At 37.9% G+C, this 13,976-nt stretch overlaps 1 protein-coding gene across 1 annotated transcript in view; it reads right to left on the minus strand.

Moving 5' to 3' along the window:
- Nucleotides 1-13,976, minus strand: part of LOC150086858 (uncharacterized) — a 195,536-nt gene that overhangs the window by 149,049 nt on the left and 32,511 nt on the right. Inside the window, exon 2 of the mRNA XM_090372301.1 lies at nucleotides 7,784-8,030. Within this exon, the coding sequence (XP_090228427.1) occupies nucleotides 7,784-7,981 (198 nt within the window). The 5' untranslated portion in view covers nucleotides 7,982-8,030. The remainder of the gene's footprint in view (nucleotides 1-7,783; nucleotides 8,031-13,976) is intronic.

Genomic DNA, 13,976 nt, shown 5'->3' on the forward strand with positions numbered 1-13,976 from the left:
CACTGCTACTGTTGATTGCTTGTTGATGTTGATCCAAAATAGGAATTCAAATTCTGTTTATGCAAGTGAATTTTATGGAAATCTGTATGTTTCTTCATACTTTCCTGATAGTGTATTAAATCTAATGGAGAGAATAAGACTAGCTAACCTTAACTTTCTTAAATGTATCTACAGTTCAATGAATTTTTATGTACAAATTTATTTCAGAGTTACATAACACAGTACAATACTGCAATATAAAGACTAGGTGAATTCCAATTACATTATATATTAACTAATTAAACATTTTTTTAAATTTTTCTCATTTTTATTTTTACTTGCAAAAGTTTTTTTAATACTCTTTTGCAAGTAAAAATAAAAATGAGAAAACACTGACTGACAAACAAATTGAATAGTTTTTTATAGAATAAATAAATACATCACTTATTTTTAAAAACACATAAAAGAATATCTAATAAAAAAAAATAGCATACTTTAAAAAAAGTAAATAAAATTCAATGACAATATCAAGACATTTAAAAACCTTAAACCAAGTAATAATAACATAAAAATCTAACATCTATAAAGGAATCAAAGATTCACACAAAATGGCACACACTGCACATTAAAAATTTTTCTCCATGAATTCAATGCCTGAGTTTCAGCAATTTATTTCCAGGCCTAGAGAACAGGTACCACCTTAACACAGTGAAAATACCATATAGTAAGTTGCTTACTTTATGAAAATGATAACAGTTCCAATAATAAGCTTGTGTTCCAATAATCAACTTTTTTTCTGCAACACAAAGCGTGATCTCATCTATAATGAAATTACATTATGTTTAATACAGAAGGGTGAGGATCTTTGGAATTTTAAATGATAGTAATCATCAGTGTAAGGAAGCCAGGCTTTTGCTGCACTGACCAGGAGAAAAAAAAAAAACGAGAAGATAAGAAAATTCAAATTATTGGCTTCCCTACTCACACAGATAACTATCCAGTGGACTTTCGAATTTATTCAAACTGTCAGCATCAACTACCTGTGAAGGCAACCTGTTCCAGCAATCAATGACTCAGTGGCTAAAGCTTCCTACAATCTAGTCTAAATCTCTTCCCCTGTAATTTGAATTTATGTCTACAAGTTCTGGAATTCTCTATAACAGTGAAAATTCCACCTTTGTTCATTTATTAGATCCTCTCAGAGCCTTATAAATCTCAATGAGGTCACTCTGAGGCACCTAGTTGCCAAGCTCTATAGCCCACATATATGGAGTCTTTCCTCATATGGCCACCCTTTTCCCAATCTCACCATTCCAGATTAGTCCTGTCTTTGGACCCTTTCAAGAAGCTCAATCTCTCTCTCTCTCTCTCTCTCTCTCTCTCTCTCTCTCTCTCTCTCTCTCTCTCTCTCTCTCTCTCTCTCTCTCCAGATGCAGTCTCCATACGCAGTATTCCAAATGTGGTCTTACAATTGCCTTATACATTAGGATTATGACCTCCATATCTCTACAGGATAATGTTCGATAAATCCTCGATAAGACACCATGGACTTTCCTCGCTGCCTGTTTACACTGTTAAGAAAACTGCATATCTGCCCTTATTGTAACTCCCAGATCCCTTTCCTCCTCTACTGCTTTTAATTCAACCCCACCAAGTGTGTAATTTATTTTGCTATTCCCTAAATGTAAGACCTTGCATTTTAATGCAAAAAAACATAGCTACCACTTTTCTGACCATTCCTGCACCTGTTCAAGTAATCTCAACCCTCTGCCTTCTACCCTACAGCCACCCAGCAATCCATCTTAGTATTTTTCCAGTAATCCCAACAGGTTCCAGCATATACAATAACATCTCATGAGGAATTGAGTCAAATGCTGTGCTAATATCCAAATAAACTCTCAAAATTGTTCCCTATATAAGTCAAAATAGTCTACTAAGTTAGTTAAACATGATTTTCCCTTAATAAAACCATGTTGTGTGTTATTCAGAATACTAAACCTATCAAAATGTCCTAGATTGCACTCTTAATCATTGCTTCTAAGATTTTTCCTACTACTGAAGTCAGACTAACCAGTCTGTAGTTACCAACTTTGTTCTAACTACTGCCTTTATATAGTAATGGTGCATTGACACTTCTCCAATTCAAAGGAATCTCTCCAGAGTCAAACGATGTCCTCATAATTAACTTCAATGGTTCAATACATTACCTGGGGGGCCTCCTCAAAATTACTGGATATACACCAACTCCAGGAGCCTTACTTGCCTTTATGCTCAAAATGTTTTTCTAATAAACAGTCATCTATAATTTCATATGACTCGGCCACACTTGCACAGCTTCTCAGCATGAAGAGTCTTTCTTCACTAAAGACAGATGCAAAGTACCCATTCAATTCATCTGCAACATCAGCTGGGTTGTCTAAGACTTTCCCATACCCAAGGCCCTAGTCTGATTTGCTTTTTTCTTCTTTGTATTCACATACATGGAAAATTCCTTGATCCCATTCTTTGCTCTCTTAGCCAATGCTTTCTCATACACAGCCTTGTGGTACTATTACAAATCAACGTTAGCTGAAAATTACAACTTTAGTTTTTTTTTTCTGCTCCATCTGACTGGCCAGCTCAGCATTTATCCATTTTAGCATCCTTCTCCTGCAATATTTTCTTAATGTTATGTATATGTTCACAGCTTCTGTGATTTTTGTTTTAAAAGTATTCCATATTCTCCTTTACTCTGCCTCACTATGGAATGCCCAATTAATAGATGCCATATAGCACCTTAAACTGTCAAAGTAACATCTTGTGAAATTAAAACATGACAACTGCGTGTACAGTTTTTGTATATTAAACCCTGTAACACCATCTAATTCGTGAGTAATGATGAGTTCCAGAATAATCTCACCTCTGGTATCATGTCTGACATGCTGGTACAAATAATAATCATCTAGTTTATTTATAAAAATTTTCCCTCCCACTTGTTCCAATCAATCTGGGGCAGATTGAAGTCAGCCATAATAAGACATTCCCACTTGCTTGCCCATTCCATCTGCACATAAAGACTATCATACCCTTCACAATCTTCTGGTCTGTAGATTACTCCCACTCTCCTTAAACCTTTGCTTCCAACTAACTCACCACATAGATTCTATGCTGACAGACGTAACTTCGCAAAAGCTCTTTTTGTGTTCAGGCTGTTTTGATAAGAAGCATGACACTACCACCCCTTCTAGTTTCCCTATCTTTCCTAAATACATTATACATACCATAGTGGAACTCATCATCCCCAATTTCCAGGTGGCACCATGTGTTTGTTAGCCCTATTATGTCAGCATTAGTTGTTCTAACAAGGAGTTTAAATTCAGTCACTTTATTGACAACACTGACATCTCTACAGGTGGTAGATGACTTTCATCAGCCGGTGAAATACCACCACTTTGCTTATTGGAGGCTTGAAGTGGTGAAACCCATGTTTAATCTCTAGAGCAAAGTTTCCTGCATCTCCCTCCCCCCATACTTCTCCTTCAACCCATGCACAGTACTAAGTACTATAGGTTTTGATACCTTTCGTGTTTGGGGTTTTCATATAAAAAAATTACTGTAGACACAGTTAAAACTAAATATTCTTCTATAGTTTACTACCCTGACACACCCCTTGAAATTATTTAGGCTTGTTTCCCTATCTTTCTCATCCTGCTCAATTGAAATGTTGTTACCCTCAGAACACCTTGCTATTATTGGTTGTGGCAACAAAGAAGAATTCTTGAGGTGAGTGCAAGCATTACTTTGACCCATATCATCAGATAAATGCAGATCTATATTACTCTTCTCACCCCCTAAGCAGTTCCCCTGAAACCTTAAGGTATCCTATCCTCAATGATAATGGCAAAAATCCTTGCACCACCTTTGTTCAAATGAATACCATCTCTACAAAATAGACTCCTCCTGCCTTCAAGTGTGGATGATGTGAGAGCTAAATGAATAATAATGTATAATAATTCCCTTTTATTCATTTGTTGGGGGTTTTCCTTTTTGTAAGTGTTGCTATAATTAATACATCCACATAATGTACTGCTCAGTTATAAAATTTTTCTTTTTTGGTCCATAAATTAATTCTTCTGTTAAAGTAATACACCTATCTAATCTTCAGGTGACTGGCTCTTAGCAACCCTTTAAGGATTGACAACAGTCAGTAAACAGCATCGAGAACAGTCAATCTATATCTAAAAATGGTATAACCTTGTTGATTGATGAGCAGGTACATTGATGAGCAGGCAACAGTAATAACATTTATTAGAAACAGGCCATCTATTATTTATTCTCATTTTATTACTTCAGCATTGTCGTCTTCCCTATAATTATCTCTATCGGGGTCCATCACCTACTTCACACTATCAATGAGCTTGAGAACAACTATGTCCTTTGTGACAGTACAGTGGTTTGCCACCTTTCACTCATTTAGAGGGGCCCAGTTTCGACTCCTGCCATAGCCTGGAGGAATTTCTAAAGGATTCTTCAATCGAAGCTGTAGTTAGTCAATCTCAGACAGTTTTTCCCAGCAAGTTATTCTGGATTTTTCACAACATGCTGCACAACATGCAAAATCTGCCTGAAAACTAAACATGTACTAACAAAATATGCAGAGAGCAACATGGGCTATGTTGCTTACAGCAACAATGAGAATTGCAGCATTATTATCAACATTAGTGGCCTCCATAGCCAAGTGGTCAGGAGCAGGAGAGCAGTAGCACACACACTCTTTGAGTAGACCAGGATTCAAGCCCCTGACTGCTAAATACGATCGATTTGCCAACCTGCACTAGACCAGTGTGACAAATTATGGTCCATTTCCCTCAGCATGAATTGTTCAGGAGGCTTCCATCCTGCAGTGGATTGATAATGGCTGCAATTGACTTTTTCTTTTTTTTTTTTTAATCAACATTATCACATTCACAAAAAATTCTGGGATAATATTTTTACTGCCCAGAAATGCCACACAGGGTCACAGCCTATGTTGTCATCACTGAATAAAATCACTTGGAGAGCACATTGCATGCATTTTTTGGCACTCCATAGAACATTCTTAATGCCAATTTCTTTTGGAATGCTTGGATACTTTGCCACTGTTTATGGACAAAATATTTTATGCAAAAATATATCTTGTAACAATACTTAAATGAATGAAGAATATCCTAGTTTTGATGTTTTCAAAAACATCAAAACAAGAGTATTCTTACGACTAAATTTACAGTTTGCACTCCTCCCACAATGGAATTTAGAGCTGATTTCAAAGCATTTTATAATTGCTCTAGTTTACATGTTTAGAAGTGAACTAGATTAAGTAAACTCATTCAGTTTATTATATTCAATATATTTTTCCTACATATAGGAATTTCATACATTTACGCTGTTATCAAGATATTGAAAATGAGTTATATTTGCTGCTAAACATTTGGACATCAGTCTAGTACACAGCAATGCAAAAAAAAAAAAAAGAAATGTTTCAAAAGAAATGCAAAAAAAGAACTTCAAAGGGTATTTGAAAATCCCCGTTGAAGCATTTCTTAAAGTATCTTAAAGATAATACTATCTCTTCAATACATTACTTTTTAAAGGACTCATGTTGTAGTTACACCCATACAAAATTGATATTGTTCAGAAGTTCCATCCTAATAACAATGCTACCCATTTATGATATGTCCAACGTTTAGAACACGTTGATTTAGAACCAAGTGTATTTCAACGTTAATAATGTGCACTTTCAACCTTGAATTTGTCAACAAAAGAAAATTGTAAGATGATACATAGCCTTTGGTGCATTTCTAAATGCTTACTATATCATCAACACAGTAACTGACTAACATAGAACACTATAACACACTATAGCTGACTAGAAGCTCATATTGGCAAGAGGATAAATTCTCCTTCAGATATAAATTAGAAAAAATATTCATAAAATACAAACATTTGTAAAATGGTTTTGGCAAAGATAAAGAAAGTCAACATGGGAACCATGGGAAACTTCTAGAAAACTTACCGAGCAAACGCGTTTCCCACTACCGCAGTTTCTCCCTGCATTCTTGGTAAACAGATGGTGCATGTTATCGGTAGTGGCAGTAGAAGTCAATGATGATGTATTGATTAGCTTTTTCTCATTATTAAAAGCAGATTATTGGAGTTCATGAGTGTAATGCCTTCCCAGCTGAAAAATACTTACGGGTACACCCTCCAAGACTGTCTCAGTCTTAGGGTGTTTATCCCCCATTCCCACTGTTTTAAAATGAGAAACTGACTTCTACAGACAGTGCATGTTATCGGTAGTGGCAGTAGAAATCGTTTTCCTATTGGGTTAAAACAGCGGGAAGGGGGGGGGGATAAACACCCTAAGACTGAGGCAGTCTGGAGGGTGTACCCTTAAGTGAATTTCAGCCCACTCATGAACTCCAATAATCTGCTTTTAATAATGAGAAAAAACTAATCAATACATCGTTATCAACTTCTGCCAGTACCAATAACATGCACCATCTGTTCACCGAGAATACAAGGGGAAACTATGGTAGTGGGAAACGAGTTTGCCCAGTAAAGTTTCCAAAGTTTCCTGTGGTTCTTGTGTTGGCTTTGTTTACCTCAGCCATGGTTTTTAACAATATAGGAATAAGTGCCAGTGTTCTCCCCTGAAAATTTTGCCAGCCAGATGGCATTATAAAATATTATAAAATAGCCAGGTGGGGAAGTGTAATACTTCACAATATTATAAAATTTTCTGTTAATTATAAATGTGACTTAAGCAATCCAGAACAAAAATTAAATTGCATAATTTAATTTTTGATTATGAGAAGAACATTATGTGCTCCTGTTGCTTTTTTTTTTTTTTTTTTTTTGTTAGTTGTTGGCGCATCAGCTTCTGTGGCTATAATGCACTTCCCAAAGTTTTTTGCACTACTCTGATCCAAGCCTGAGGCGGGATTCGAACCCGCGACCTTTGAGTTGCCAGGCAGGTACTTTACCCGCCCGGCTAGCCCGGTCGGCCCTCCTGTTGCACTGACCTCGATCACATAGTATGTTCAAATCAATACTGATCGAGATCAGTAAGCAGTACCATAAGGTACCGCGAGAATTGCTTAAATTTTAGCCGGGCGGTCAGTAAAATTCACTGGGCAGTGAGCCCATTCGATAGGTCCTGGGGCGAACACTGGGTGCTATGCTGCAAAGGGAACTATGGGGCTTTAAGATTTTCTCATTTTTAAAATTCAAAATGCATGATTTTTCTGAAAAATGTTACTACTTATTCTTTTATCAATAATTATAAAATATTCATATAAAAAATAAACAATAAATAATAAAAAACACTTCTACCTATCCTATTTGAACCCTGCAATCCAAAAGTAGTTTAAACAAATAAAAATATATATATATATATATATACACACAAGCTATACTGAAAAATTCTTTAATATAGTAGGCACTAAAAAATTACGAAATAAAAAGAACTATACTTTCTGTCAGCATGTAAAAAAAAAATTGAACAAAATTCGAAAAATTTATATCAACAGCAACCTTCAGTGAATAGAAAGAAAAGAACCTTTAACTGACAAGATAATTAACTTTTTGTATATTTTCAAACTATTTCACTGATTGTGCTGTGAGCTTGGCTGGAACAAGTAACAGATGGCTCATTATCATTTTTTGTAAAAAAAAATACAATTCATATATGCAAGCTCACCTCATGCTTTCAAGAAAAAAATCAGGTGATCATCATCAGTGAATTTTATGGTATAAATTCACTACTAACAACAAAAATTTAACTTGCCTCATCAGATGCAAAGACATTTTCATGTGACAAATACATCTCTTCTTCGTGCAAAGAATGATCAGGTGTGGAAGAAGCCTCTGATGGTGCTGGTGGAAGTGGCAGTGGCAGTATTAACTGCTGTTCTATTTCCAAATCTTTCTCTGCATCTGACTTTTCTGGTCTAAATTTTGACTTTATGGCCTGTCGCAAAGACATCCTCCAAAATGTCTCCTTAATTATCTGGTCATCAGTTTCAAGGTTTGATCTGAAAGGAGAAAAAAAATCTATATTGCAATCATCCTCATAATTAAACAAATCAAAAAGTATATCATAATGGTTATAAGCTTTTATTATGAGAAGAAACTAACACATTTTTAGCTGTTTCCAAAAATAAACACAATTCGGTAGACAACCTATGGAATATGATTCTTGGCATTAGATAGTTATAGGATTTTGTTTGGGAGGGACTGCTTTAACCAAAGCAGAATTACTGAGTAATTACCCCCCCAAGTGAATACCGGTCATAATAAAATGCAAAATTTGAAGGACATTAAAATATAAATAATTCTATAAGTATTTTAACAACTAATTAACTTTCAATACAGTTGTGCCCTGACTAAATCTGTACCTATTCCAGCAGATCTACATCCTTCCTGAAATGAAATGTCCGAACCTGTACACAGCATTCCAGATGTGGCCTAACTATCTCTTTATATAACAGGATAATCACCTCCCTGCTTAAAAAAAAAAAAAAAAAAAAAAATTCCTGTATATCAGACAACCCCCATGAACTGTCCTAGCAACCTGTCTCACAGAACTTTATATCAGACTGTATAATTACCTAGATCTTTCTTTCTCAACTACCTTGAGCACCACCAAAATGGTATACTATTTTAGGATTACTGCTACTCAAATGCAGTACTACCTTACTTACATTTATTAATGCTAAACCTCGACTGCTATTTTTCAGTCCATCGACCTAATTTATCCAGATCTTGCTGAAGTAGCATACTGTGATTACTACATTTTTATGTGATTTCCTAAATATGACTTTTTAGATATGGAAAAAAAATATTATTTTTAAGCTATTACCTTAAATATTGGACTTCACAGTATATGTGTAATTTGATATTACCACGTTAATTTACTTTATTTTCAAATAACAAATATATGTAATAGGCTAAAAAAATTTCAAATATCCCTCATATTTAAAATTAAATTAAATATATATACACATACATACCAGTTTTTCCTAGATTTCTAGAAAACTTTTATGGTATTACAGAAAGTTTACCCTTCTTCAGGACACTTCCGCCAAAGTATGTTTTTAAATACAGACCAACCAAATATGGGCTTTAAAGCTGCTATTATGTTCCTATGCTCATCTTTAGTGCTAAATAAAGCATACACTGAAAATATGGCCTATGAGGGTACACTGAAAATAATGCCTCATTGCATAACTTTTGAAGGAACAGAGATACCTCAAAGAAAAAATATACTTGTAGATAAAAAAAAAAAAAAAAAAATTGCTGTCCTTCATTTTATGTATCATTTTACTACATATTCTGCACCTAGTGAAGGAAGGTTGTTCCATAAAACAGAAGTAGAATGAATAAATGAGGAAGAAGACAAGTTAGTTCTGCGAGTTTGCAATTGGACAGTAAAAGGATGTTGACTGGTTGCAGCACATGTTCAGACTACTTAGAAAGAGAAAGAGGGAATTATAGATGTCAATTCAGAAGAACAGTCCCATGAAAGTATCTATAGAAAAGGTATGCAGCAGAAACAGAGCATCCGAGACAGAGCGGAGAGACTCTGTTACAGATGAATTATTAATTAGGGGCTTAAAGGGGAACAGACATTGTGTGTTATCAGACACTCAGCCTAAAACACTGATGGATCCAATATCTTTCTATTTCAGAAGATTTAGGAGAAGTCCAGTTGGCCTGCCTCTCTAAAATCTACTCGCGCACACTTTCTCGATGGTAACCCTTGTTACGTCACTTAGGTGGCAACGAACGTGTAGAGTGGCAACAAACGTGTAGCTTGGTCAGCGTGAAGAGGAAAAGACCACACCCTCCAGCACATGACAGAACGACGAAACAAATGGCCCTAAGTCCCAGCGACTTTCACTCCCCCCCTCTTACGGCAATAAGAAGATCAGAGTGGAAGCAGAGGGTGCTAAGAAACTCTGGGTATGACCAGGCTGCCGGAAACTGAACTTGGCCTGTTACAACATAAGATCGCTCATCGGTTTAGAGCTGGAAAAGGAATTATAAAATGTGAATTTGAATATCATTGGTTTGGCTGAAACAAGAAGAAGAAATGAATCAAGTTTATCAAGTTTCTTTACACCATTGTTTCCATTGTTGTAAAGAAATCTGCTTTACACCAATGGAAACAATGAGAGGAGCAAAGGTGGAGTTGGCTTTCTGGTCCATAAAGATATAAAATACATTTTGGAATTCAAAAGTGCATCACCAAGGGTGTCAAGACTACTACTCAGGATTTCTAAGAGGTACAAGCTAAAGGTTATAATGATTTATGCACCAACATCAAGCCATGATGAGGAAGAAATTGAAGAAATGTACATTGAAATTGAATCTTCTAGATGAGCAGAAAACCCACTACACTATCATTATGTTGGCGCATCGGCTTCAATGCTAAGGTTAGAAAGAGACAAAACAGCGCAGAAAGGGGAAAAATAGGAAATTTAAGATTTTTTTTTTTTTTTGTTAGTTGTTGTCGCATCGGCTTCTGCGGCTATAATGCACCTCCAAAAGTTTTTGCATTTTACTGTGATCCAAGCCCGAGGTGGGATTCGAACCCACGACCTTTGGGTTGCCAATATGGCTGCCGTTGTTACTGCCACGCTGAAACATCGTTCCGCGATTTATGGATTAAATTATGAGTTCTTAGTGCTTTCATTTCAGGAAAAGTGTATCCAGTGATTTATAAACTACAGTGGACTCTCTAGGTGAGGAACTTTTGAGTATTTAACTGGAATTTTGCAAGTTACCAGGGTTTTTTATCTGTTTCCTTTGTTTGCCAGACTGGTCACCATGTGGCTGGCAGCAGGGATATAGAGAGGCACCGATTTTAACGCGGAGGCCACGTTGGTACCTTGTACTTGACTGGGGAGGGTGCCACAATCTGCGATATATCCAGAGCAAAAGCTGCTCCAACAAGCTGTGCTTACAACTGTTTAAAAAGACAGTGAATTATGTTTTTAGTGACTCCCCCCCCTCCCCCGCCATAAACTTTCCATGATGTTGTGGAATCTTCTCTCACGTGCCTTTTTCAATATTTTAGATGTCACCATAATCTTCGGTACCCACAGGAAACCCCATACGGAGGTAATCCCACTGCTCTAAGGGCATTTTAACAATGATTTGACCTTGGGGATAGCTCAAATCATTGCCAGGGTATTGTGTGACAACCATACAACGCACGAACTTGTGTGACCCACCAAACTTCGTCTTTTTAAATCAGTTACAAGAATATATTCTTGTAACTGATTTAAAAAGTAATAAATTTGATATATAAACAGAACCCCGCTAATCCGAATACTCCAATTTTCTGATCTGGCCAGAAATGCCTTCGGAAGACCCCAACCAAACCGAAGAAAACATCAGGAAAGAACCTGAACCCATCCTGATTGATGGCAATAGGGACGACACTGAGGAACAAAAGCCGACCCCACTTTCAAAAAAAAGGAACAAGAAACCGGGTCGCAATCTGACCCGAGCAAAAGTAATTTGGAGCAACAAAACCAACTGACTGAGATGACTGAAGAAATGCAAACCCTAGACCCCACCTTACCAGGGGGCCCAGTACCAGACCAGATTCTCATACTCAGGTCTGCCTTGGAGGAAATTTTCGCATAGCAGAACAATCGAGTGACAACAACGATTCGAGCAGACACTGTCTCACTGTGGACAAAACTGGAAACTATCCTGTACAAAACCCACATAGAGAACAAAAAAATAAACGCCACATTAGAGGCATACCTGCAAGGCGGGGCAAGAGAAATGCCACAGCATGCCCCGACCTACTCAGAAGTGCTGAGGAGTAAAACCACCACTGCAAACATAAATGAACCTGCCGCCAAACCTGCAAGAATGCCCTCGAGAAGAACACTCCTACCAACACCCAACATAGTCATCCTAAAGTCAACAGGACAAGATGAACATACAAGCGAAGAAATAAAGAAGGTAATGGAAGACCTGCGGAAAGACCTCGGAGCTACCTGAATTAAAGCAATAAGGAAAACAAGAAACCCAGGGATTGTAATAGAAACGGAGACCAAGGAAGAAGCGGAAATAATCATGTCCAATGCAAAGATCCCAACCGTGGGCCTTACTGCGGAAACCCTAAGAAGAAAAGGGCCATCTGTCATAATATTTGACGTGGACCAAGACATCAAACCCCCGAGACCCTAACCAGGGAAATCTATAGAATAAACCTACAGAGAGGACTACCAGAGAGAGATGAAAAGCTAATGGTAATGCCCAAGTATAAAACAAGGGCCAGAAGCAGCGGAAACTAACTGGGTAGTGGAGCTGGCCCCAGAGGACTGGCAAGTCCTGCGGGAACAGCGATCAATTTATATAGAGTGGAGTAGCCACGGGTGCAGAGAACACGTGGCTATAGTAAAGTGTTTTAGGTGCTGCAAATATGGGCACACGACACACACACACATGTAATCAAATGGAACCAACTTGCGGCCACTGCTCCAAAAAGGGGCACAACTTCAGTAGCTGTCCAAACAAAGCAAAAGACCCTGTATGCGTCAACTGCAAGCTACTAAGGCTAGATCATACACATTCCATAAGAGATCCAAAATGTCCGACATATCAAAAGTTCAAGTGTATATATCAACTCAGAACCGATTATGGGTATGCAACGTAAAAAATATAACAATGGAGTGCTAAAAATTCACCAAATAAATGCGCAATGTGCGAAAGCAGTGGTCATCCAAGTATGCCTAAAAGCAGAAGAAGACAATGCTGATCTCATCCTTATTCAAGAGCCCTACACTCGCACGAAGAAGGTTAGGGGATACCCGCTCAGGTTTAAAATAGTACAGAGTGACGAAGGTACGCCGTGGGCAGCAATTATAGTCCGCAACCCAGAAATTACAGTAACCAAGATTCCGCAGTTATGCACGCCAGGGGCAGCATGTGCACATATAATCAGCTCTGTCGGCTGCCTATATGCAGTCTCTCTCTACTGCAGACCTGGCGTCGAGATTGACTTTGCCATTACATATCTCCAGGATGTCCAAACTACCCTAGCAGGACAGAGGATCATAATAGGTGCCGACGTCAACTGCCGATCCCCAGTCTGGCACAGCGCTACGCCGGACCGGCAAGGCACCAGAAACGGCCAAAGACTGAAAGAGTTCCTGGCTAACTCAATATTAACGGTTAAAAATCAACCTTTCTGCCTCCCAACCTTCTGTAATACACTTTGGGAGGCGACCATTGAAATCACCCTAACCACAAGAAATATCGATTCCCACGTGACCGACTGGACGGTGCAAAATGCTTGGACCACGTCGGATCACCATACCATCACCTACCAGATACAGAGAACCACAGCAAGAACCGCAACAGAAAGGACGATGCTAAACAGATTTGCAATCTCCAAAGCCAATTGGGAACTCTACCGAGAACAGCTTATTAGTAGAGCCCAACATGATAGAATTGGGCAAACCAGACAGGATGGCCAAGAAATAAAAGAGGACCCAGACGAACTGCAACAAATAATAACAAACATTATAACCAAGGCAGCTGAAGTCGTCATAAAAAGAAAAACGCTTTTGAGCAGGACCATGCCCTGGTGGACCCCAGAGCTGCAACAACAAAGGAGATTAGTCCAACAAAAAAGGAAGGAATATCAGAGAGTACGGAGGTCGTGGCCGCCCGCTGAGGTCACTTACCTGCGCCGCCAATATACAGTACTGAGAAATACTTATACCGAGAGTATAAAGAAAAGTAAAAAGTCCTCCTGGGAACGACTGGTCTCAACTAAAGGTAATGAGAATCCCTGGGGAGTGGTCTACAAGATCACAACAAATAAACTCCCCAGGGGGGGAAATAACCACAGCAACTATAACGCCGCAACGCACCCTCACCACAACATGGGACGACTCGGTGGCCAACATTTTGAACACCATTATAAAAGACCCACCGAATATACTCACGGA

Source organism: Mastigoproctus giganteus, chromosome 4 (genome assembly GCF_048544385.1).
Source record: "Mastigoproctus giganteus isolate SK-2022 chromosome 4, ASM4854438v1, whole genome shotgun sequence".
Taxonomy (NCBI): Eukaryota; Metazoa; Arthropoda; class Arachnida; order Uropygi; family Thelyphonidae; genus Mastigoproctus; species Mastigoproctus giganteus.